This window comes from Microcaecilia unicolor, chromosome 6, assembly GCF_901765095.1.
Source record: "Microcaecilia unicolor chromosome 6, aMicUni1.1, whole genome shotgun sequence".
In the NCBI taxonomy this organism is placed as follows: Eukaryota; Metazoa; Chordata; class Amphibia; order Gymnophiona; family Siphonopidae; genus Microcaecilia; species Microcaecilia unicolor.
The window spans coordinates 129,787,598-129,813,837 of record NC_044036.1 but is presented as its reverse complement, the minus strand read 5'-3'; the positions used below and the strand labels follow the sequence as shown (position 1 = coordinate 129,813,837).

General features: G+C 41.0%; 3 protein-coding genes across 6 annotated transcripts in view; 1 reads left to right on the top strand and 2 right to left on the bottom strand.

Annotated features, from left to right (window-relative positions):
- Window positions 1–1,166, bottom strand: part of TRNT1 (tRNA nucleotidyl transferase 1) — a 67,974-nt gene extending 66,808 nt beyond the window's left edge. For 3 of the 4 annotated variants that reach the window (XR_003942441.1, XR_003942442.1, XM_030205821.1), the window contains exon 1: window positions 939–1,166. The gene's annotated coding sequence lies outside the window, so the exon portion shown is untranslated. Of the gene's footprint in view, window positions 1–693; window positions 761–938 lie in introns of those variants that run through there. The other variant, XM_030205822.1, reaches the window with a different exon arrangement.
- IL5RA (interleukin 5 receptor subunit alpha) overlaps window positions 1–18,109 on the top strand; it is a 53,596-nt gene extending 35,487 nt beyond the window's left edge. The window contains exons 8-11 of the mRNA XM_030205824.1: window positions 10,986–11,124; window positions 14,231–14,324; window positions 16,796–16,874; window positions 17,024–18,109. Of these exons, the coding sequence (XP_030061684.1) occupies window positions 10,986–11,124; window positions 14,231–14,324; window positions 16,796–16,874; window positions 17,024–17,086 (375 nt within the window). The 3' untranslated portion in view covers window positions 17,087–18,109. The remainder of the gene's footprint in view (window positions 1–10,985; window positions 11,125–14,230; window positions 14,325–16,795; window positions 16,875–17,023) is intronic.
- A 5,064-nt stretch (window positions 18,110–23,173) lies between these two features.
- LOC115471924 (contactin-4-like) overlaps window positions 23,174–26,240 on the bottom strand; it is a 150,804-nt gene continuing 147,737 nt past the window's right edge. The window contains exons 21-22 of the mRNA XM_030205893.1: window positions 23,653–23,818; window positions 23,174–23,528 (exon numbers count right to left, since the gene is read on the bottom strand). Coding sequence (XP_030061753.1) covers window positions 23,428–23,528; window positions 23,653–23,818 — 267 coding nt within the window. The 3' untranslated portion in view covers window positions 23,174–23,427. The remainder of the gene's footprint in view (window positions 23,529–23,652; window positions 23,819–26,240) is intronic.

The window sequence follows — 26,240 nt, the reverse complement described above, 5'->3', positions numbered from 1 at the left end:
GAAATGCTTTCAATGCGACGGGCTTCCATGCTTGTATCTGGCTCCGTGTAAAACTGACTGAGCAGGCCAATTCTTGCACTCCCCACAAGTACTGCACCTTCTGCAAGGGAAGGGGAAAGGGAAATGGGACTTGATATACCGCATTTCTGAGGTTTTTGCAACTATATTCAAAGCGGTTTACATATATTCAGGTACTTATTTTGTACCAGGGGCAATGGAGGCTTAAGTGACTTGCCCAGAGTCACAAGGAGCTGCAGTAGGAATTGAACCCAGTTCCCCAGGATCAAAGCCCACTGCACTAACCACTAGGCTACTCTTAGGCGCCAACATAAAGGATTTGGGCATGGTGGGGAATGGGGCCCAACTTTTTCTTACACCATTCACTCTGCCTACCCTTGGGGGTGCTGGAGACTAAAAAACAACCAGCACTGGAGTCTTATTGGTCAGCTGTCCTCCCTCTTCCCCCCCCCCCCAAGCATTCAGCACATGTGCAGGAGAGCTATACTTAACACACAACTGTTCAACACATACACCTGCTCCCTCATGAATGATGGAAGCTAACAGCACTTGTATCAATTGCATACTATTAGCTTCGATCATGAGGCAGTTATTTCAGGTTGAGGTGGTAAACCCTGGCGCTGTTCCATGTTGCACCAGGACCTAAACCCCTTTCTGCATACTGCGATCCATAACCTGCGCATAGACTGCTCAACTGTGCGCTGTGGCCCACGGCTGTTTTCTGCATAGGCCCCGCAGCCTCCCAGCTGTGACGAAAGGGGGCAGGAGCAGTACCGATCTTTGCTTAACAGCGACACCTAGTGCCCACATTGAGGACATCCCAAAGCTACCAAGACACGCGCATTCGGAAGTACTCGCACGCACTCGGGGATTAGCCTCCCCTCCGCATGATCTGCCATCTCTCTCTATCTTCCACTCACCCTCCGATCCAACTGATACCAGAAGTCGCCCACTGACAATCCCGCAGCTTTCCTTCTCCGGTACCCTATGGTCACACACAACTTTTTCTCCCTCTACATCCCGCCTTCCTTCCTTCCTTGCCGGAAACAGGAAGTCAAGTTGCGTTACAGCCGTCCACAACTGACCAATACGCGACGTGCTACTGCGATCGTAATCAAAAGAGCCTTTTTCACGTGATCTATTCAGCGCAACCGCACTTGCTTTCTGCCGCAGTTGAAGCAGCGATACTTAAATCAAGGCGATTTATGATGACGAAGGCAAGGGCACGTTGACGCATCACGTGCCAGCTGCATCAGAGACCACCTGATCTACTGGCGCGTGCGTACATGTCGCGAGATCCACGTGGGTTGGTTCAGGTTGCCACACCCATACATACAGCACACGCGCTTAGTTTCCAGCTTGTCACCAAAGGCATAAGTGTTAAATAATGCACCGGGAGTCGTTTTATTATTATTTTTAATTTGCGCTGGTTGGGTACTTAGGCTATAGAGAATGAAATAAAGCTGCTTTCAATAAGCCAGCTAAAAGATCTGCCTTCTATACATGAATGGTGACAAAATTACTGATTATATGGATTGTTAGTTTTATTAAAAAAAAAAGTATCACGTTATTCGTTTTATTTTTTAACATCTGTGTCCATGCTTTAAAATAAACTCGCGGAGAAGCCCATCACTTATGTATAACAAGAGAGTAGCGATTTAAATGAATCGAACCACTGAAAATAAGCATTAAGTGGTGCAGAAAGAAAGAACCGATAAAATAATAATAATAGAAATCGTAAAATACACTTATAAAGACAGTGTCAGGTTCTGTTGGTTGTAGTTATTCTTCCTGCTTAGATTATAGTTCTGTCCTGGTGGCAGGAGCGAGTGCTTAAAGCCCGTTAAGGGAATTAGCGTGCAATTTACAGGCTTTTAGCACAGGTTAATTCCCTTAGTCTGCATTAAGGCCATAACACTTCTTGATGTATTCCCCCCCCCCCCCCCCATAGTTTTCTAGTGGTTCTTTCTGATACAGGTAGGGTCTGCTTAAGCAGTTACATTATTCAATTTTCTTCCACTTTTCTCTTTACATTTTTATTTTTATGTATGAGCTGCCTTGCATGAAAACTTCTATATTTTGATGTAATGGAAAATGCAGTCAAGAGTGAGCACAAATTCAGTATGTAGTTCAAACAAATTAATACAAACATTATGCTTCAGGGAGAATTAGATTGAACCCTACATGTACAGAATACATTAGAGGGTCTGGCAGGGACTCATGTACAAAGGGGGAAGAATACATACTTAAGTAACATAATTAAATTAAATACTTCTGAAGGTTATGGTTACAGGTGGGGATGGAGGAGATTACTTGTGAGAATGGGCAGGGATGGGTGAAAGTTCTGTGGTACAGCTCTCTATTTGGAAGGTGAGGGAGAGATGCTGTATTGGGACTGGGGATTTGGGTTTGAGATACAGATGGAGAGATGTGGCCTGTGAGTTGTTGAATGTCGCGCTGCAGTAGGAGGCTGATGCTCAAACCTGCGTGCTAAAGCCTTCAATGCAGAGGCCCATAGTACAACAGCGCAGAAAAATAGCTAAGCAATGCTGAAGAATAATATTATGTAAAGGATATGTGCAATTAATCGGCACTAAGAAACCAAAAGTAAGGGCTTGTAGTAAGTGTGGCTATTATGTGCATGTCTAAACAAACCTGGAAATGCAAGCACACATCGGCACTGTCTGCGTTTTTAAATGTCTTTCAAAAATTGCACTTTAAATATTTGAAAGGCTCATATTTAAGCACAGAAAAACAGGCACCGATGTGTGCTTTCACTTTTGGTCGGGCTTATGCACTTGTTTGGTTCTTATTAGCAGTGCTCAAGACGAAAACTCAACAAGAAATCTTCTCCTGAAAACCTTCTACGGCAGTAAATTTTCAACAGTATTGGCTATTATTTCCTTCAATGCATTGGGAATGAATACTGATGGACCTCATTTACATCTATTTAAATGCATGTGCAGTGATGTTTAGTGCACATGTTAACACAGGTGCTCGATCCCTTTGAGCATTTTGCACATAAATAATACGTGTGAAAATCAGGCACTAGCAGCTTTTTAATCCTGGCATTAGTTTTGAGCATCTGCATCTAGGAGACATTAATACCTCAGACCAGCTTTAAACTCCTTGAATCCCTGTGTTGGGGTTGTCTGGGAGCTGCATGGAGGAAAGGCGCAGGACCCATCTGTAAGATGTAAACTGGTCCCCAGAGGTCAGATGTCAGCTTTCCCAAAGCTAGATGCAGAAGCCTGTCAAAATCTGAATTTTTCCTCTTATGCTTTCCTAGACCCCAGTGAAACGCCTTGCCACCTGCCTGGGGTTACCCCAAGGCCCCCTAGAGGGTCTATCCCCAGCTCAGGTCCACCTGCCGCTTGTGCTCTACACTAGCACCTTCCTTCCACCGACTGGGTCACAACCGCCTCTGGGCGAGTCTCCCATTCTCAAATTATTCCCAGTGATTTCTAGGTTACTGGAGCCACACTCCTTGTGGGCCCACAATTCCCTGAAAACGCTCACTGACCCAACACACAAACCACCAGGATTCTTTATCAGTCCAGACAGGCAAAGGCAATCAACTGAAAAGGAATGCTTATTTTTTTTTTAAATTGAACATTGCACCAAAAGAAATGCAATCAGCAAACAATAACAGGTTACTGAAATATGGATCAATTATAACACTAACTAAACATTTGCTTACTTTCTGAAAAGTACTTGGGAAGATCAGGATATATAACTGTTTGTTTACTAAGTCTCAGCAAATAGATCCTGCTCTTTTTTCTCCCTGGCAAAGACTGGTGCCAGAATCAGTACACTCTAAAGGAAATGAGCTCCTGGGCCAATCAGAGCCCAGTCAACAAGATTTAAAAGTATACTGCTGCTTGCTTCCTGCTTGTGTTAGAGAAAAAGAACATTCATTTCCCTCTAACAGCTTTATTGCAAAGAAACACCACCTGCTGGCCAAATAGGAGAATTACACTTCAGGACATAATCAAGGCAGGAAAATATCCAATACATTTTACAGACCCAAAACACTGTTTCTTCAGAGCCATTGGTAGCTTGTAACAATAGAAATGGCTGGGTGGATATTAAGAAGTTAATCACCACATCTCCAAAGAACAGAGCCTGCATATTGACAGCAATCAGAAGGACTGGATAACAAAAGACAGACCATCTATCCAAGACTACAGAGCCAATTTAATCTTGTCAAATACCTTCTGGGGCGTACACCACAGTAGTTGGCTGTAATTGGTCAGTCAGGAAACGTGACCTGATTTAACAAAAGACAGAAACAGACAAGGTCCCACCTAATCTAACAAAAGCTAATCAATGACCCACCTAATCTTGTCCAATACCAGCAGATGGTCAGACAGGACATATGACCAGCTGCTATGCTTCTATCTACCAGAAAGAACCAGCTTCAGCTATCGCTGAGTTTTCATTGGATCAAATATATCCCACCGGACTTCAGGCTGTGGCCCAACAAGAAATTATTTTAAAAAACTGTGACATAATCTACTTCTCTGAACCTTCCCTACAGATCCCCTGAGCCTTGCTGGACTTCACACACATGCAAGATAAGATTTTTTCCAGGTTCCATTAAAGACTTCTCTCCCTAGCAAATGATCCACCATCCAGCTACAGAGAAAGGACCTCCTTCACCACCCCCACCAACAGCAGAGGAGAACACATCTGAGCCTCAAAGTGAGTTACTATTAGTCCTACATAATTGATAATTCTGCCTTGTTAACCAATTATCTTGTGGCACATTTCCCTTGAGTAAAATCCCTAAACTGCCTTCGACAATCATTGCATTACCTGTGTTGTAAAAATAAATTTTATTTGAATCTGGTCCTTATGTTCTGAGCTCGTCCTTAAATATTATACAGTGTTAGTTAATGCAATTTCCCAAATATATATAATATCCTTTTTTACCAGTAAAACTTTTATTGGTGGAGAAAAAATATTTACAACCTCAGGAATTTTGTTACAGTGCTATTGAAAATCATTGTTCGCATGGCCAATAGGAAGATGTTGGACTGGGGAGCTAGTGCTGACAGAGAGCCATGTGTTAAAGCACCTGCATATCTTTCTAGAATACAACAAATACTGTTCTGTTTAATATGTTGTATTTTGATGTGCGTTTTGATTTTTTTTGTACATAATTCCCTATAGTGTGCATAATGCCATCAATAATAAAGGTACTGGGGGAGGTAGCTGGTAGTTAGAGAAGGGGGTCCTTCCCTGCTGTATTTAAAAGTGCCCCTACTGTCCTTTTTGTTTTGTTTTTGAATGATGCTATTTTAAGCTGTGCTAAACATCCATTCCTTGTCATCAATACCAGACCAATGGGTAATGTCTATCCACCAGCAGAAGGAGACAGAAAATAGTTCCAAGTACTTTGCCTTGAGGGTATCGTGCAGCCTTGGAATGCTCAGTATTTTCTCTGTCTCCTAGCGGATGGTGGACAGATGTGCAGCGCCTGTTGGTGATGGCTGGGTAGCTCCTATTCCCGCTTTGCTAGGTGACGGTTGAGCAAGGGGTGTGCTGGTAACCTGGTTTTGGGTTCTTTTAAGTGGTTCCCAATGCTTATGGGTCCCTCATCTGCCAGCTAAGGGATAGTTAGTTGTACTGGGTCTGTCCCCTCCCCTTTCTCACCTAAGGCTTTTGAGGCTTGGCTGTGGCAAGGTACAGACTTGTACATTATTCATGTCAAGTGTGTATACTTATTGTGTCTTTAGTGATCTGTAGCACTTTCCTGTCATAAGGTAAGCTGTTTATATTTTTCTGCCTATGATCTCCGTTAAAAAAAAAATTTAAACTGAGAAAACAAAACAAGTCTGATTTTCCCTGGCTCCTTTCAAGCAATGCTGTTTTTAGTTGGAGCTGGCCCTACAGGGAACGCAGTTGTGCCCCCACCCCTTCTTGGCATCTGATCAGTAGAGTGCGGCGGAGGGTGGTAAGGCATCCCTTGTCGGTGATTTAGCGGCATCAGATTGGCCATGATGCCCTTGGTACACAGACCTCCAGTGCTTTCTAGAGGCCTCCTTCTTTTAACAAGGACCTCAGAGATCCTCTGGCAGCGTCCCATCTTAATGGAGGTTGTGTCTCCCTTTTTGCCCTTGAGCCGCATCAACTGAAGTATAATGGTTACCCAGCATTGGTTACTCAGACCTTGTTACAGTCTAACCTCCCAGGGGTGGCCCAGGTCAGAGATGCTGACCCCGCCCCATGCCAAGTTTATCTTCTTTCTTCATGTTCCAAAAGCTGGTGGCAGTAGCAATTCCAATACACTGCCCTGCCACAAAGATATTAGGCGATATGAGCCACATTGTGCTGGGTCTTTACCCTCTTTAGGGAGCAATGTGACCCCTGCCAGTTGCATGAAGTAAGGCAGCTGAGAACCCTCCCCCAAGGAATTAAGAAGACAAGCCAAGGGACCCTACAATACATGCTGGAACTGCTTAGAAAAGGTCAGTGTGAACCCACCCAATCCAGGCACCTTACCTGGCTTCATAGAGTGGATAGCATGACGAATCTCCATTCCCATAATGGGACATACCAATAGTTCCACCTCCCTTCCCTGCAAAGAAACCAAAGGGAGTTTTTACTTTTTCTAATTTTCAGAAAAAGTTTGTCAAGAGGGAAGGTTCCATGAGTGTGAGTTGGTTCCTACAGTACATGATATCAAGATGAACTGTCCTTCAGAAGTGCTGGAGGTGTCAGTAGGTCGTCACCAGATTGAGGAAACAGTGCTGACTTTGCTTCACCCATCCTCCTCCTCCTCCAGAGCACTGGGGTATTCCATTGGAACAGTAGGGACACAAGATATGGATTTTGAGTAACTTTACTGATGTGAGACTCTTCTGATAAACTTGACAGCACTAAGAGAGGCTATGGGGGATTCCAGGGTAAAGTTGAGTTTCCCCATCTGTGCAATTAGGTCATGGAATCCATTATAACACTTCATCTGCAAACGTGCTGATTAAGTAAATCCAAAACAGAATGTAAATAGAAATTGGAAATGGCCATGGAAGCCCTTTACTTAGATTGAGAAGTCTTTTTCATGCAACATGTCTTCAACATTTTTCAAATTATAATAAAAATGTAGCAGAAGCACTTTTCAGCCTTTATATAGACAAGCTATAATGGCTGGCTTAAATTCATAAGCTGAATTGGGTATTTAGTAGCCATTTGTGTAGTTAACTAGAAATGCAGCAATGAGGTATTTAGGGGGTATTTTACAAACGTTGCTCAAATAAAAAAAAGTTTTAATCTTTTCCTAAAATACTAAGGGGCCTTTTACAAAGCCTTGCTAGTGTTTTTAGCTTGTGGTAAAACAGCTGGCAGTGAATGCCGAGACGCCGATCATATTCCTATGGGTGTCTCAGCATTTACCACCAGATGATTTTTACCGCAAGCTAAAAATGCACAGCTTTCCAAAAGGCCGCTTAGTATTTCAGAAAAAGATTAAAACTTTTTTATTTGAGCGACCTTAGGATGTTGTTTAGTTGTTGAAGGTTTTACATTATGGCTATATAATGAATGATAAGTTGATATCTTTTAATATTTGTACACTCCAATGAACCCCTTTAGGGAAATTAGTTTATAAGTACTATATTGATATATTTCTATTATAATTTTGCTGACTTTAATATTAATTTTTCTTTCATTTTTAAATTGTAGAAGATGGAAGTGATGGATTAGGACAGAGATCTCTGGAGTTCTACAAAATAAAAAATAAAAGTTAGCTTTTCTCAGATGATGGTCCACCCAAGGGATGCCCTCATGGCCAATGTGAACTTGACTGATGAGCAAGAGCAGCAGATATGCTGGCAAAAGGTTGGGAAGAAACTTGGTGAAAAGATCAACATTGTAGGAGTGATGAACATACATGAATACCTGTCACAGGTGGACAATGTTTTTTCTATTTTGAAATGAAATTTACATACCCGGTTGTACAGAAAATGCTAAAGAAAAAAAAAATGCTCAATAGCATCTATCAAGCCCACACTAGGAGAATGACCAGGACAGAAAACTGAGAAGAAGTAAATAAGTGATCAATAAAACAAACAGCAAAAAGGTACTGTGTTGCAAGAACATTTAGATTTACAACAGACACAAATCTTAAACAAGATCTACAGTCAAAGTTTCTTCTTACTATTAATAAAGGTGACTGGGGGTTTGAAAAGCATATTTCACAGAACCGTATTTAACTATACATTTGACTTAAGTTACAGATTCACATGGTGCATCTGACACCACTACAGTAAGGAGGACTGATCAAGGACATGCTGGTAACCAGCACAGGCTACACAAAGCCAGCTGGAACGGAACAGAACTCCTGCCTGCCTGAGAGGATGTGGTATTTTAAGATTGTAAATTCCTGGCTTGGTTCTTTTTTGTTCAGTATGCCTCATTCCTTTAAACAAAGTCACGAATGCTGCTCTTATGAAAAAGCAACATTTTTCATACTAACAAAATGAAGGGAAAGAAGATAGACAAAGTGATCAAAAAGAAAGAAGCAAGAAGAAATTGAAAAGAGAAACACCAAAGAACCTTATATTGTTAGAAGAGGAATAGAAAGAATGGCCTACAGCCAGTCAGATATTAACCTTGCAAGAATAAATGGAAAAATAGTAAAGAGAAATAGGAGCCATAATAGTCAGATAGATATTTAGTTATTTGATATTTTGGCAGTGATATCACTTTGCACAAGGCAGCCAGATTTGATTAAAATAAGAAGGTCATATAGCAAAAACCACTTAATACATACAAAACTTCAAACTAATAAAGCAAATCAATCCTTGTCTCAGGCTTCACATATCAGAGTACCAAACGTTGGAATTCTCAACCCAAGCAATTAAGGGGGTCTTTTACTAAAGCTTAGCTTGAGTTATCTGCAGCAGGGCTCATTTTATTCTTATGGGCCCTGCTGCGGATAACTTGATCTAAGCTTTAGTAAAAGACCCCCTCAGGTACTTAGATTATCTGAGATTCTGTAAATTACTAAAGGCTTTTCTATTAAGTACATATCTTATCAAAAGACTATGTTGCCATCTCTCTTTTTCAACATTACCAATACTCTTGCTTGGCCTTCATAACAAACACAGAATTATTCCTAATATGTTAACATGTTATAATTATCTGACTGTGTCATATATATATTTTTTAAATGTAAGTCACATTGAACCTGAGCTTGTTCGGAATAATGTGGGATACAAATGTCATAAATAAATAAATATAAAACCAACAGCAGTTTAAATGTCAGTGCTGAGAAGACAAACATTACAAAACCAGCAGGAGCAAGTCAGTGTTCCCCTGTCTGGTTGATACTAAAAATATACAAAAGCATAAATAATACAATAAAACTAAAATATTTAACATTTTCATAACTTCAGGGAAGGGGGATAAAGGATTATTCAAAAGGGAATCAGCTGGGTATAATAAGATAATGTGACAATCATTGCCACTAGTAAGACACAATTGTGGTCCTAATTTTCTAAAATGAATAGCAAGAGGCTTCAGTGCTAAATCAAGAAGGGGTGATATGGGACAGCCCTGACATGCAGTTGTAGAAAGGAAATAGTTTGGGGTTGAAACATTCACTCACACTACAGCCAAGGGGAAGGAGTATAAAACTTGTGACCTGGATTGGCCACTGTGGGATGCAGGATACTGGGCAAGATGGACCATTGGTCTGAGCCAGTATGGCTATTCTTATGTTAAACATTGTACGGGTCTGACAAAGAGAGCTCTAGCCATCTACTTCTTGATTAGTTTCTCTGCATTGCTCTGGATTAGCTAATAGCCTGTTTACTGTGCATTTAAATATGCCATATGCGGATGTCTGTATGCGAGTTAAGTGGAGGAATAACTTAACAGTTAGTGCAGTAGGCCTTGATCCTGGTGACCTGGGTTGGATTCCTACTGCAGTTCCTTGTGACCTTGGGCAAGTCACTTAGCCCTTCATTACCCCATGTAAAAGAACTCTAGGGACAGAGAAAACACCTGCATGCAGGGCTAGATTCTATATATTGCGCCAAAAAAAATACGCCAAGGCGACTTCTACAATGTGGAGGAGTGGCCTAGTGGTTAGAGTGGTGGACTTTGGTCCTGGGGAACTGAGGAACTGAGTTCGATTCCCACTTCAGGCACAGGCAGCTCATTGTGACTCTGGGCAAGTCACTTAACCCTCCATTGCCCCATGTAAGCCACATTTGAGCCTGCCATGAGTGGGAAAGCGCGGGGTACAAATGTAACAAAAAAACATATAGGCACAGTTTATAGAATACGCCTAGCGCTCATCCGCATGACTAAATTTAGTCACAGGTAGTTATGCCTAGATTAGGCGCAGACCAGGTGTATTCTCTTAACAACACACACTGTTTTTAGAACAACCCGGCCCATTCCACGCCCCTTTTTCAACTGTGCGCCTTGGAACTCACACACATTACTTTTCAGAATACGCTTAGTTCACATAAATTCTAATTGATACCAATTCGTGTCAATAATTGCTTAATTGACAATTTTTGGTGCTGATTGGCTTGTTAGCTAATTAAGTTGTGTGCGCAAATCCAGAAGATGACCGGATTTGCGTACACAATTTGTCGCACTATGTAGCATCCAGGTGATAATGTATACAGCGCTGTGTAGGTCGAGTAGCACTATGGAAATGATTAGTAGTAGTACTAAACCCCTTCCTGCATACTGCGGCCCATAACAAACGCTTAGACTGCTTGCTAACTATAGCTTTCTGATTGGGTAGTAGGATCATGTCTTTTGCACTCATGCACTGTTCCCCATTTCCAAATGGCTTTGCCACAGTGCTTCCGGTGCATTTTTGAAAATTAGGTTCAGTTTTTCAAATCTCCTGCCGGAGAGACAGTGTGAACAGATTACAGCTCTTATGCACTTAGCTTACCATCAGATTCTTTATTTATGTTCCTGGGCTCTTTTTTTTCTAGCAGCTGACAGTTAAGGATAACAGCATCTGTCTGCTGACGAATAGCCAAAGCAGATACAGTGTGCAGGTTCGAGCTGCAGGCAGCGACCTGTGCGGGAACAGCAAGCAGTGGAGTGCATGGAGCAAGCCAGTGTTTTCTGGTAAGACCAACAAATGCCTCATTCAGCAGTCTTCAGGGGTTACTCACTTTCCCCTTTGTAAAGCAGCGGATCTTCTCCTATTCCTCTTTAGGGTTCTATGTACTACAAGCGACAATGCAGAAGTGCAAAAAATAGTCCCAAACAGCTGGAAACAAGTTCAGGTGTTTTGTGCCATTTTTTGAACAAAGTGCACATTTGCAAAGTCACGAAAATAAACTGTCGCACTTCATGCACAAATGTATGCAAACTTGGCATTAATTGCTGCAATTCACAATCATGCAAAGTAGCTTATTAATGCAAACAGATGCAAAAAGGAGCGTGTGAAAAAGGCATTGCAGGCCCATTTTCACTGAAATAATAAAAGTGCTGTTTGAAGTGCCACCAACCTGAGCTGGAGGTTCCCCAGACCCCCTTCCCTGGGAGGATGTCAATTTAGATGGTCCAGTTTACCTTATACTTCCCCTTTACCGCCCGCATTTGCCAATCTGGCTGCTAGCGGTAGTATAGCATGACAATGAGGAAATCGGCCAGCTCCATTTTGAAGCTAGCAGTCTACAGGGTGGGAATGAGCTGGGATCGCTCCTGTTCCCATTGCTCCCCAGGCCCTTTGGGATGAGTTGGGGTGCTGGGGAAGCAGACCAACCCACAGTGCTACATGGCTGAGGAGGAGGGGGATTTAAACATTTTAGCCCTGTGCTGGGGCTGGAGAGTGGGCAGGTAAGGTCTGCCCCTTTTTAGTGTGCCTTTCTGCGAAGGGAACCTTTTGTTTTAAATTTCTTGCATACTGCCACAGCCCTGAGCATGTAGTTTAGCTAAGAATGGAATTGAACCAAGTGCTCATGTTCCTTACATGTCACAGAAAAGGGTAAGTTGTTGGTGAGACTTTTTTTTTTTTTTAACTGGACTAACTTAATGAACATTTTCAAACTTTCCAGAGTTCTCCTTTTTGTCAGGTCAGTGAAGAAATAATGCGGTTACACTGGGTTTAAATAGTACAAACTTTAGAACTGTAACAACATATGCCGACAACCTAAGACCCAGTTGAGTTTGTACTATTTGAACCCAGCATAGCTCTGCTGTTTCTTCACTGACCTGGGAGGAGAGGAAAACTCTGTAAAACTTGTCAAGGAGATAAAGTTAATGCAATATAACATTTCATCTACAAGTTGGTTATTAACCCTTATTTCCACATCTTCGAGTGGACCAACACAACACCACAGACAATTCTCTGGTCAAGGTATTGATTACAATGACTCCAAGATCCTTTTCTAAATACTGAACCTAGCATTGTATAAGTGCACAGGCAGCTCCTTGTGACTCTGGGCAAGTCACTTAATCCTCCATTGCCCCAGGTACAAATAAGTACCTGTATACAATATGTAAGCCGCATTGAACCTGCTATGAGTGGGAAAGCGCGGGGTACAAATGTAAGAAAAAAAAAATAAGTGTAGTCAGGAGTATTTTTCCTCAATTTGCAGCACCTTGCAGTTGTATATATTAAATTTTATCTACTGTTTTGGTGACTATTTCTACAGTCCTGCAAGATCCTCCTGCACTTCCTCACAGTCTGTTCAGATACTTTTGTGTTATTTGCAAATTTGATCAATTCATTCATTGCTCCTTGTCCAGATCATTAATGAATATGTTAAAACAGCAGCCCTCCTGCTGCACGTCTCTGAGGCACTGCACTATTTACCTTACTCTTTTGAGAAAACTGAGCTTTTAGCTCTACTCTTTGCTTCCTGTCTTTTAACCATTTCATGATCCACCGTAAGACATCACCTCCTATTGAGTCGCTCATGTGGGACCTTCTGAAAATCCAAATAGCTATGAAGGCAGATTTTAGAAAATAGATGAAAAGGGGAATTCATACATCCAGGTCAGAATGCCATAAGTATATGAGAGGATGCTGTACCAAACACAGAAGGGGGCAATAGTCAAAGGATTGATGCTCCTAACTTTCAGAATTCTGCTCATAAATTGGCCTCTTTGAAAATTTACTAGGTTTGAATGTCTAAATTTAGACTCAATATATCACTAAACTCTTAAATGTAGCAGCATAAAAAGTGGGTGGCAATAGGGTGGATTTAAAGTAGGAAAAATAAGAGGTTTTTAACTAAGCTGCACTAACGTTTTTGGCACACACAAGAAAATAAGTATGCATTAAACGCTAGAGACGCCTATATATTCCTAAGGGCGTCTCTAGCATGGAGCACGCGCTAATAACACTAGCGTGGTTTAGTAAAAGACCCCTCCTTCAAGGGTGATCTCCAAAGGCAGGTCCATTGGAAAGTGCGGGGGGGAAGCATATGAAAACAGGAACATCTAATTCTTGAGATCTTCTTTCGTGCTGCATATTGATGTTACATTTCTGGATGCAGTGTGATTTCATAGACTTTAGAGTTTCCTGCTGCCATCCATACATTAGGCAAACATCCTCTCAGCCTACCTTCCTCTTTCCCTGGCTCTGTGCACCCAAAGGGTGGCTCTAGGAGGAATCGGTGTCAATCAGCTTCTCTTTTCATCGCCAACTCCAGGCTCCGCCCTTTCTGCCTTGCCTCTCCCTATGCTTGGATCAAACTCCCTGAGCCCATACGCAGAGCCCTCTCCCTGCCCATCTTCAAATCCTTACTCAAAGCCCATCTCTTCAATGTCACCTTCAGTACCTAATCATTTTACCTCTATCCAGGAAATCTAGACTTACCCAATTGACTGTCTGCCCATGTTGTCCATTAGATTGTAAGCTGACTGCACATGTTGTCCTTTAGATTGTAAGCTCCTTTGAGCAGGGACTGTCCTTCTTTGTTAAACTGTACAGCGCTGCATAACCCTTGTAGTGCTTTAGGAATGTTAAGTAGTAGTAGTAGTAGTCTTTTCGCCCTGGCTGGCTGTCCCATATGCACCCACTCCCTCTCCCCAACCCCTCGAGAGACAAATATGCAAAGCCACTCAGAGAGCTCCATAGCGCCTGCTGTTCTAATGAGACGCACGTTACCCTCTTCAAACCCAGTTCCCCTCACAGATATGCACAAGTTTGCAAATATAGAACCCATGCCATTTTGTTACACTATAAATGTGTAATTTTCAACTTGTGTTTGTTCTGTAGACAAGCCCCAGAAGGCTTCAGTGCTGCTGCTACTTTTCCTGGTCTATGGAGCGCTAGCTGGGATCATGCTTCTCAGTGCTGTGTTATGTACAAGGTCAGTACCCAGTTATACAGTAGCCTGGTCACCACTTCAAAAGAACCAGATAACTGTAAGGAGAGTTTCCACAGACTGAATATGCTACACTGAAATGAATAAATTAGCATAGCTCCTAGCATAGTCCTACTTACAATAGATTGCACGGGATATTAATATTATCTGGCCAACTTTTGCCTCTGCACCAAACAGATATCTTCTGGTTGGACTTCAGAATGTCTGTCAAAGGTTGTGTTTGCTGGTACCAAAGCTTTCTGGTTCACACTGAAGTTAACTGCATAAGTATTCGGGATGGTCTCTCTGATTTCTTTATATTTGTTCTATTAGATGAAACTGGTTTTGTTTTAATGATGTAATTTAGTTTTTTCAGTAAAGAGCTAAATGGTTACAGGAGGTAATGTAAGTGCTTATTGTATAAATGAATTTGAGTAGTGACAGAAATGTTTATAATGTCACTCATTGCAATGCAAATAACCTAATCTTTGGTTGCCTTTACATACAAACGTTTTGACAATCCAGAAATCTCTGTGTGTTTCTATGGGAAAGTACTTGCACAGTCCTTTTCCTACAGCAGTTTTCAAAGGAAAATATTTCCCTTTGAAAATTGCTGTAAAGGCTGTAAGTAAAAGGTCCCCCGAAGCCTTCACACATGTGTTTTGTTTGAAAGTTGCCCCCAAAGCTGCAACAAGCTCACAGAGAATGTCTTAAAGGCTGGTTCCACACCAGTACCAAGACCTAAAAGACAAAGAAAATCATGGCTGCAGCACTTTCGGAAAGACCCTGCAACATGCAGTGGCAGGAAATAAGAAGGAAGTACCATAGGTTGCTTAAGGAAACCATTGTAAAAGATAACTTTCTCCCAACACATTTCCACTAGTCCTGGAATTCCCAGCAGACAGCACCAATTTCACAAGTATTTCTGCTTTCCCAGGTGGAAGCATTACAGAAGGAAAACACAGAAAGGGAAAAGGAGGGGGTGGGCTGGACTTCTGTTAACACCCTATAAATACTGTATGGTATCTTGAATAAAGCCTCTTGTTCTTCTCAATGTTTTAATAATAAAAAAATTAAAAATGAGGTGGAAAAGACCTCATTAAGACCTTAAACCACACTGTTGGAACTTATTGTTTTCCTGTGTATGTGATTGGTCAAACAAGTCATCATTGGTCTAAAAAACCTCCTACCCACCGCTGAATAGACAAAGTGTTTTTTTTGTATACTCTTTAATTCACAATAGCTTTCATTCAACAACTGTATGTAATAAAATGTTACTTAGCTTTAGGAAGCCTTGCTGATTAATGGCTTCAAATGATCATCAAATATTTTTTTGCAAAACACTGTCAACTCCTGGGTAGACCAATGATGACTTGTTTGACCAATCACATACACAGGAAACAGTAAGTTCCAACAGTGTGGTTTAAGGTCTTAGGGCTAGATGCACTAATCGTTAGAGCCCTTCCCTTACCGATTCCTCAGTAAGGAACGGGCATGCATCAAGGAATAGCTCAGCTCAGCTAAACACGCTGTGATTGGCTCAGAGACTTCCAGGTCTCTTAGCTGAGTGAAGCACGGCCAAAAAGGACGTTTTTATTATTCTGGGGTTGAATGATGTCCAAAAAAGAGCTTGCAGCATCGGAGCCTGTTTGATTTTTTTTTTAATAAAGCTTCACTTAAAAAAAAAAAAAAGTCCATTTTGGGCGGCCTCCCCCCCCCCCCCACAATAATAAAAACGTGCTTCACTCAGCTGAGAGACCTGGAAGTAAGGGAGGGACATCCAAGCAAGTAGAGTTGTAGCCGAGTGGTTAGAGCACTGGTCTTGTAATCCAGAGGTGGAGGGTTCAAATCCCACTAATAGTTTTGTTAAAGAAAAAAAAAAGGACGAGCACTTGGATTTTTTCCCACTTTTTTAAGTTGTATGAAGTCTTAATTGAACATTTATCAAAACAGCATCGGAGCCTCTTTGATTTTTTTTATATAGTGAAGAACGTCCATAAAGGACACTCCTGATGAGCACTTGGCCGTTTTTGCCCAATTTTTAAATACATTTTAATAATTTTTCCAATCCCGCGCAGCCCCAACAAGAGGTACAGACCTCTCGTTAGATTTTCCAGCGTTTTCTAGCATTAAGGCAATCGGAAAAGGTTAGTGCATCTCATTACAATAGGGTTTCTACACGATTTGCTCATCTGCATTCCATTTTCGTTAGCTGCTACCGTCATCGGAAAAAAGTGTTTAGTGCATGCCAGGGTTTACTACTTGCTCGTTAAGGGCTCGTTAAGTTTAGTGCATCTGGCCCTTAATGAGGTCTTTTCCTCCTAATTTTTAATTATTAAAACATTGAGAAGAATAAGAGGCTTTATTCAAGATACCACACAGTATTTATAGAAGTACTCTACTGCTTTGCATGTATGGTATTAAGATCCATAGATTTGGTTGTTCAGTTAACACTCCCCATGTTGTTACCGTTCCAGGTTTCAGCTGCACAGAAGACTTTTCCCACAAGTACCGGCTCCAAGAAACCCATTTAAAGACCTCTTATCATATAATGAGGTTAGGATAATATGCTTAATTTAATTTAGATATTTATAAACTGATCCATACCCTGCAAAGGGAACTGGGCGATTTACAGATGATATTATTTACAGTAACATTTTTGGAACAGAAAAACAGGCTTTAAGCATCTGAGTTTTTTCCACTAGGCGCCAACTGAAGGAGCACTGGAAGTTATAAGTGATATTGATGATCCGGAGCCTAATGAGTGAATAGAAGGAGGAGGATATGGAAATAAGAAAGACTTGATGCTTCAGAGCAGTCTGAGCTGAATTCTGCAGATATCCTCTGTTCTATAAATTACTTCAGCTGCCAAGTTAAGGCTAAATTTTCAAATGTATTTCAGGATGTGATTAAAAGATGACTCTGGAAAGACAAAGCCTGTACAAATAACAGCATATTTATTACAATACCTTAAAATAAAAAAAGAGCACAGAGGCTACTTAAGTTTACTGGCAATAAATGGTGAGAGGTGAGGGAAATGGACCTTTTCTTATTCATCAAAGAAAAAAAAAACATTCTTTACATGATGAAAGGAAGCAACATACCAACATGTTCTGAATGACACTTGTCCCTTTATAGCTGTGCAGGTCCTCCTTTTGATACTGGAGAGAGAGTAGAAGTGAACACATTCTGTCTGTAATTGCTAAAAATCCCCAGCAACATAGAGGTGGCAGGTTAGCAGTGGTGAAAGGAAAATTGAACAAAAATAAACCCAGAATCAGATAGGAACAGCCAGACCAAAACACATCAAGTTGTTTCAAAATGAGCAGGAATAAAGGCGTTTTTACATATGTAGATTTCAGTCTCTTCTGGGAATGCACACTTTCTCACTAGATGCCAGGATAGCTAAGTGAACACATTGTTCTGAAGTGTATTGTGTGGAAGTATACCTGCTCCTCCTTGTGTCCAGTGAGAAACACATTTTAATTATATTTGGATAGGAGAAAAGGGGTGAAAACTAGGGAAACTCTTTCAAAATCCCACTTTATTTCTTGATGCCTCAAGTACCTGCTTCTAATCTCTTGTGACCTGAGGTCTATTACTGCTGTTTGGAAATGTAGGCTAAAAGTTCAAAATGATTACAATTAAAATTGTCAGAGGACCAATTTTGGTGGGATATCAAGATCGGAGACTAAGGATACAAAATCAATTGTTCCCCAGAATGCAACAGAAACATGTTTGGAGCAGGGGCGTAGCCAGACAACAGATTTTGGGTGGGCCTAGGCAAGAAGTTGGTGGGCACCAAGTGTTCTTTCCCCCACCCCCAAAAATATATCTCAGCTGGCAGGAAAATGCTTATTTCCACCTTGGCAGTCTGAAATAGGCATGCGCTGAAAACTGAGCATGCACAGGTGCCGGTATTATGGAGAGTAGCATTTTTGTTACCATTAGGGGGAAGTCTTCAGCTGGCGGAGCTTGAGATTCCCACCAGCTACCGTTAAACGTGTGCTACTGTTGGGTGAACTTGAGCTCTAAGTGGGTGGGCCCTGGCCCATCTATGGCTATGCCACTGGTTTGGAGTTTGCCAGAGTGACCAACATGCAAATACAGCGACTCTTTACTTACCCATTTCTCTTAGTGTGCTTTAAATGTTAATGAAAGGGTGCCACAGTGAGGTGTATTGAGAGAGGAAATGGTTCTAGTTTGTTCTAGACGTGTCCCATGTACCATATCTCTGGCCAATCACAGCTGGAAGTGCTGTTTTGGGGATAGAACTGTGTGTTGTGGACTTTCCTATGTCTCTCCTTTCTTGTGTTCTTTTTTAATGATTTTTATTGTAAACTGCTTTGATATAGATTTATGTAATGGGGTATATTAAATTCAATAAAACTGTAAACTGATATGCCCTTTGCTATTCTGATTTTTATTTCATGTGTTTAGGAGAGAGGTCTTTAAAGGCTTTTCTAGATTATACATTGCTCTCACTTCTCCAGCACCTGAACAGCATAAGTAAAGCATGAAAATGAACTTAAGGACACTGTTATAATACAGGGTGTTAACCTTTTATTTCAAAAGAATAAAACCAGACAATGAGTTACTTTAAGCAGTTGACCTGCAGCATGAGTCTAGCACATTTTAGATTCTTAGTTATGTTTCATCAGTAGCTGCAGCAAAAAGACCACCTTTGGTTTCTCATCCAGAACGTGAACCTTTGGAAGGTTCCAGGTTGTTTTTATTCTCTTTAATTTTAGGATCTCTCTCAGAGACTATTATAATGAAGATCACTGGTCTGAAGCTTAGCTTGTTCTTGCAACTTGCTTTAATTCGGGGCTCAGTGCTTTAAAAAAAAAAAAAAAAAAGACATGTGGCTCATTTGTATCTCTGCTCAAGCTTTGCATTATGTGATGCTTGGTTTTGATCTAGCTTTGCCTGGTACATTCCAGATCTGTTCTAGCATGGCTCTGTTAGTCCAGGCTTAAAACATTTCATATACTTTCCATTCATTTGGTCAGGTTGAAGCTTGTTGAAATGGTTCCTTCTTTGCTCTTTATGATCTGTCATGTGTTCTGTTGGACTTGCATTGTGTGACACTGCCTGTGCACTGGTTTTATGATTTGCATCTGTGCTGGGGAGATCATGCGAGTACTGTGGCCTAATGGTTTCTGATCTTTGAATCGTAAATATTTTTTAGTTTTGCAGGGGTGCCAAGTTGCTCAGTTCCAAGCAAAGATTTAGGCCAGTCCTGTCTTTCTGACTAGCCTATCACGATGTGGACGTCTAGCATGGATTTCAATAGGTAGAATCAGGGAGTACAAAATCCCACACTGCTTTGGGATCTAAGTTCCAAACCAGGACTGGCCATAAAGTCTCTGTCTTGGACCTGTGTAACTTGCCAGGCTTTGTCACAATGTGTATGGACATAACTTGAGATTTTAGTTTTACAAGGTGATCTTGCAGAGAGATGATGTAAAATAGTCTCCTATTTGTATAAAAACTTGTCTGTAAAAGTTGAGATTGTCACCTGCAGCACATGAAAGCCAAAAGTGTCACAGTATTTCTTCCATGCCTTCCAGATACAGGTAAGTCTGATTGACCTTCTTGTCAACTGTTTTCCAAACAAAATTCCCCTGAAGATATGGGAGGAATTGCGTACCATAATGAACAAGCTAAAATCCAACTCCGAAATGATCTGGCCCTAGAGTTGGTTGTACCTGTGCTGTGGCACTCTTTGACCTCCTTCCATAAGCAGGATATCCAGTGGTTTTATATAGAATTGGGATGGGTGCATGACAGTTTCTGTCATCACAGAAGCAACTTTTGGGGTTTAAGAAGGCTGCAGGCCACTGTATTTAGTTGATCATTTTTTCTGCTGTTGACCCACAACTATTGGAAGAGCTGTTTGTGCATTCAAAGATCAACAGAGCATTGTGCCAGGGCAATTCTTACCAAATGATTCACAGGCAAGCGTTAAAAGAACAAAGTCCTGTTCAAAATAAGAAGAGTCTTAGTTCTGGAGAAAATAACTTCTAGGCAGGATGGAAGGAGAGTTCCGCAGACACATGTGCTTGTACACAGGGCAGTCTCGAGATGTCCATGTTGGAATCCACAACAGCACCTTTGTTACTGACCCTGAGCCAAGACTGTCTTTCCTTCTTGTCCCAAGCTTCCTTGAAAGAGCTGTGGTAACAAATTCACTTTAGGGAATGAATGTCCAGAAGCTTCCCTGGTGCAGGCACCAGCAGTGAGAGAATCCTCGTCACCTCAGCTTCCTTTTCTGTCCCAGAAGCTAATAATATTCAGATAGTCAGTCTGGCTCTATGCCTGGGAGCATGAGATGTAGATAGAAATGGAAAGTAATTCTGCAGCCTCACTAGCACTCTAACATGCAGAACTAAGATTACTGGCAGTGTGCATTCAGTGCATAGATAAAACCATAAAACAAATTCATCTTAGAAACTGCTCCTGGCTTGGAAAGAACTGACTATGTGCATAGCAGAGGCAAACAGTACTGAACATTATTTACAAAAACAGAACAAAACATTTCAATAATAAAACTATGTTCCACAGGTTGTTTGCTGGTCCTTACTTGAGCTGCCCCTAGTGGAAGGACGTGGGCACTGCAGCTGGAACAGCCAGCTGCATCATTGAGTGAGATTTTTGTGCTTTAAACTTGTTTCTGTAACCACAGCCCTGTGTGAACCTTCAGCCTCTACGCATCTCCTGAATAAATGTGGTTTTCATATCTCCTATCTCTCCTCACTCACTCTGGGTGACATGACATGAAGACTGCAGGGTCCCACTATGACCATCCTCTAGTCAGTTCTCAGTCTCCAGGTGTGCAGTAACATTCCCAGAGTTGTAGCAGTCTGACAGCAGCCACAAATATTTCTGCTGCGGTACCTGGAAATGAACTGAGATCATCAACTCATTTCACATTGGTCCCTTTTATAAATGTGGAGTAACAGCTTTGAGGCAAATAAACAGCCCAGATGTAACTTGGGTCAGAGATACATCGGTCTCCTTTTAAGTCTCTACCATCTCAAGCTGAATCTAAATGAACTATCTAGTGGTGAAAAGATTCTTTCCATTATGACAATTCCCTTTCAACCACTTGGTCTCCCTCCTGTGAGGTGAGGTAGGAGAGTTGCAAGAGAGTGAAGGACAGTGTGTGTAGTTATGGTCTATAAAATCCAGCCAGACTGCATAAACCAAATGGTCCTGAAATGCCAACAGCTTCTGTGTTTCAAGGCACTATTCTTGGCTTTATGCACACAGTTTCAGTTAGGATCTGTGGCAGTCTTCTATACGTGATGATTCATGGAAAAGAAGAATCAAGGGGAGACTGATGACACTGTACACATTAAAAGACCCCGCAGGTAACTAAAAAATGAATATTGCAGGGACGCTGTTTCACTCATCTAGTGAATTGTCTTCAGAGTATCCTACAGCATATTCACTGAAAGGTCCTGAAACTTTTTATATGCTGTCCCAGCACTTTGGGATGCATTAACTAAGTAAGTCTAGATGATTATACACTATTGAGTGAAGCTCTTCTTAAAGGCGGGTAATCAATCCCAACAAATAAATAAAATAAATAAATAAAAAACTATTTCATAAGCATACTGATGCCTAGCTATTCACTCTGGCCTTCTCTTGCTATTTCTACGATGATGAAATCAATTTTATTCTGTTCTTATTGCTGTAATCTTTCATCAATGTTGTGCTTTTTTAATTGTTCTATTGTTTTTTGGTATTTTTATCATTTATAGATTTATGTTTTGCTATTATATTTTATATGTTTTTATTGTATGCTTTCAATTTAGTATTGGTGGTTTACAAAAATAATTCATCCAAAAAAAAGGGCAACATCTCAGCCTAGGGGGGAAAAAAAGGGAGGGATTCTTTACTCCACCAGTGGGACATTTTACCAACATTAAACAACTGCACAGGAAAACTAAGGGGTCTGTTTAGTAAGGCGCACTATAGGCGCATTAGTGGTTTTAACGTGTGTTAATGGTTGATGTGCATTAAACGCTAATGCACACATAGGAATGTATTGGTGCATTAGTGTTTAGTGTGCTTTAACTTTAAAGACACGTTAAAAACGTTAATGCACCCTAGTAAATGTACCACCTAAATAGTTATTTAGAAGAGACGTATAAAATAGTAAGATGAAAGGGAAGCACTAAGCCAGCTGTTCAGAGCTGATCTTCATAGGTAGAGATTGGAAATAATTTTTTTTTCATGCTGCAAATTTCACTACTGCTATAGAGGGATAATTTTTCACCTTCCTCTGGATCACTGCAGAAAAAAATCATTGGGCCATCATTAGACAGGTGAACTCAATGGCTATCTGGTACCATTCAGCCTAAACCAGCGCTGTCCGTGCACCATTTTGCAAGCAGCTGGTAACGGTTCATCTGTTTGCTGGTTTTCTTCTGCTGTACCACATTTCAAACTACCTATACTCCGCTTTCCGCTCCAAAGCAGCACCAACATCTAGGCCTGACTGTGAAGTATTGTGCAAAATACTGGCACAAATATAACAATGAAAGAGTAGATGCTGCATGTGTCCACCATGAAAGATCCCAGGGATGTGCAGAGAAGCAGCAGGCGGCACTTTGACAAGCAACTCATTTCATCAGTGTCCCTGACTGTAACTTTTCTGAAGTGATTGCTCATTAACAACAGGAATCCTGTGATTTATATACACACAAATTCACCCTTTGTATGACACTGCCTGTAGCATTTTACAGCAGAAGAAAAAAAAATGAGTTATCTACATCATGTTAACTTTTAAAAAATTCTATAAAACACTAAATATATATATAATAAAAAATATGCATATAAGGACATATGTAAACTGCTTTGGTAACATCGTATTACAGATGTTTTCAGTGCAATGCAGAGTTTCCCAGGGAAACATCAGACAAAGCTATATTTTGAGGAAGTTTTGTATAATGCCATTCCTAAAGAAGCATAAAACATCGGATTTTTCCAGTAGTAAGAAGTACTCCAACAACATCACTTAGTACTGGGCGTCTTGAAAAGAACTAGCTAGACGTTGCTTAGATTGTAAATGAAAAGTCTTTTGAAAAATAATTGTGTGTCATAAACTCGATCTGGCTGTGAGCGAGATCATTATAGTGCTGATAGCTGACAGTGTACAAGCATTGGAGGTGGAGGCACCGGATCCTCGTGCGTAAGCATCTGAAACAGAGAGACAGACAGAGGGATTACAGAAGCGAGCACAGGACAGAACAGGCTCTGTCCTCTTTGTGTCCCATCCTTCATTTTCCCGTATTTCTCGTGTTCAGAGTCTGAGAAATCTTACTTGACATTTTGGGGATTCGAACTGGTTCGCTGCTGCTTCCATCTCCCCCGTCACTGATTGGCTTTATCTCTATGATATAGTCGTCATCAAATGGCAAAGTCAACTCCACAGATGTCTGGTTGGTCTCTATTACAGATGTGCTGCTCTGTCTGTTTCTATACAGAACCTGCAGAAGAAAGACCAGCAGGACAGTCATTTATACATTCAACTGACAGCCTGTGGTCCCTGGAGGACCCAACATTTCAAATCACACTGACTTCTCAAAGAATATTTGTGTCTGTCCTTCTGCCTGTGGGTCATTTTCACTAGGGGGTAATGTCTCCAGAAGGGTTAGTTTTCTGCATACGGCGATGATCTCACTCTCATTTACTGCTACTGTTCATTTCAAAACTTGCATTATGACAGAGCGTTTTCCTTGAGTTCAGAATGCATAATATATACAGGAAACATATCAAGATGTGCTTGGAAAATCTTTTTAATCAGTGCAATTGGGATAAGTTCTGTATCTTTCTGCCACAGTTGTTGGTAAGTTTCTGTGTGAGTCTGTCAAGTATTAAAAACTGATCCTCAAAGGCCACCCAAAATTGTGTTTTTGATTTAGTTGCATTTCTTAGACATTTAAATAACTAAATACTCCAGATGAATTGTATCACTTCTACTGTTGTGAAAAGTTACTTAACAGTAATAAGATATAAAAAATAAAATGCACATCTAAGAAATATATAGACTCCACCATATTCATATCACACATTTATCTCCTGCTATAACCCCTGCCCCCTCCAATTCTTGGAACAAGTCCTTCAGATTCTCCACATCATGAATCTCCTTTTCCAAATGCTTTTGAAACAGAAATGTTTGCAATTTCCAATGAAATGATAAACATCTGCTGGCTTAGGGCTTCTTTAAAAAGCTGTTTTAGCGATTCCTGCGAGGGAACTGAGAGGAATTGAATGGGTTTCCTCTCATTTGCTGCACCGAGAGCACCTTAATGTCTAATCAAATGCTATTCCAAAGTCTTGGGTCACAAGAACGAAAAGCCCATGACCTTAATTTCACCAATATACTTTCTTGTAGCAAACGTTCCATCAACAGAAAATCATGTGGAGCTCAGAGCTCTACGTGGGGCATAGCAAGAAAAAAATTTGATCCGAAAACTCACTCCATCTGGCTGTAATGCTTTAAACAGAGACAGAAAACTTTTCAGGGTTTTCTTTGATCAATAGGTAGCTGTTCTTCCCTCTGTATCACAAAGCATCAGTACACACTTAACTGCATAAATTAATTTTTGGTAGACCCTGTAGCAATACATTACAGTAATCTAATCTACTCCTAGCTAATGCACATACTGGGGATAATTTGATACGATATTTTACAAGCAGCAAAGTGCTTTGATAATATTGTGGTTGGAAAGAGTTCTCCTAGTTGTACAGCCGTTCCCTTGAGTAGAGTTTGGATGGAGTGGAGGCAGAGTTGCGATGTATGTGCATATTTGTAAAATACGCCGGTACATGTACACATTTACCCTTAGGCTGCCTTTGTAAAATAGACTTTAAATAGGTGCCTTTTTGGACCTTACATAAGCATCCTGTTATAAAAATGATCCCATTATTTGTATCAGATGAACAGTTCATAGTAAATATGTGTGAAACAAATTAGCAAATATATCTTGTGTGTATTTATTCTGGATGTCCAAAAAGCTGTAGAGGTTACCTTTCCCCAAACTAGGCAGTCTGGTTTTCAGACTAGCCAAAGGTGCATCAAACCCAGTAGCCAGTTAGGCCACAAGTAATTGGCAGAATCCCAAAAAGCAGATCGATTTCATGCTCTTTATACCCAGTGAGAAGCAGTGGGGTATCCCCAAGTCCACCTTTGTATCCTTTCTAGTTCTGCTGTTTCTTTATTGAGATGCAGCTCCAGAACGACTCGGGCATAGCCACTGCTTATCCCTTGGTGTATGAAGCACGGACTGTAGCTGTCTCCTGGGATCCCGGCCAGGTGCTTGTGACATGGATTGGCCACCTGTTGGAAACAGGATACTGGGCTTGATGGACTTTGATCTGACCTAGTATGGCAGTTCTTGAATTCGTATGTTTTTAAGTGGGAGATCACAACAAGTACAGGACTTGGGATGTGGTGTTTGCTCTGGAAACTTGTCCAAATCTTTATTAACCCAGCTATGCTAACTATTTTTGCTACATTCTTAGGCAACACATTGAAGAGTTTAATTGAGTGACATGTTTTCTTTTTTCGTTCTACATGTGGTACTTAGTAACTTCATAGCATGTCCCTTAGTTTTTGTACTCTGTGCAAGAGTAAGCAGCAGATTTGCATGTTTACTTGTTCTACTGTTCTCCTGACTTTGTACACCTCTATCACATCTCACCTCAGCTGTCTCTTCTCCAAGCTGAAGAGCCGTAATCTCATTAGCCTCTCCTCATATGAGAGTCCTCCCATTCCCTTAATCATTGTGGTCACCCTTCACAGTAACATAGTAGATGACAGCAGAGAAAGACCTGCACGGTCCATCCAGTCTGCCCAACAAGATAAACTCATATGTGCTACCTTTTGTGTATACCTGACCTTGATTA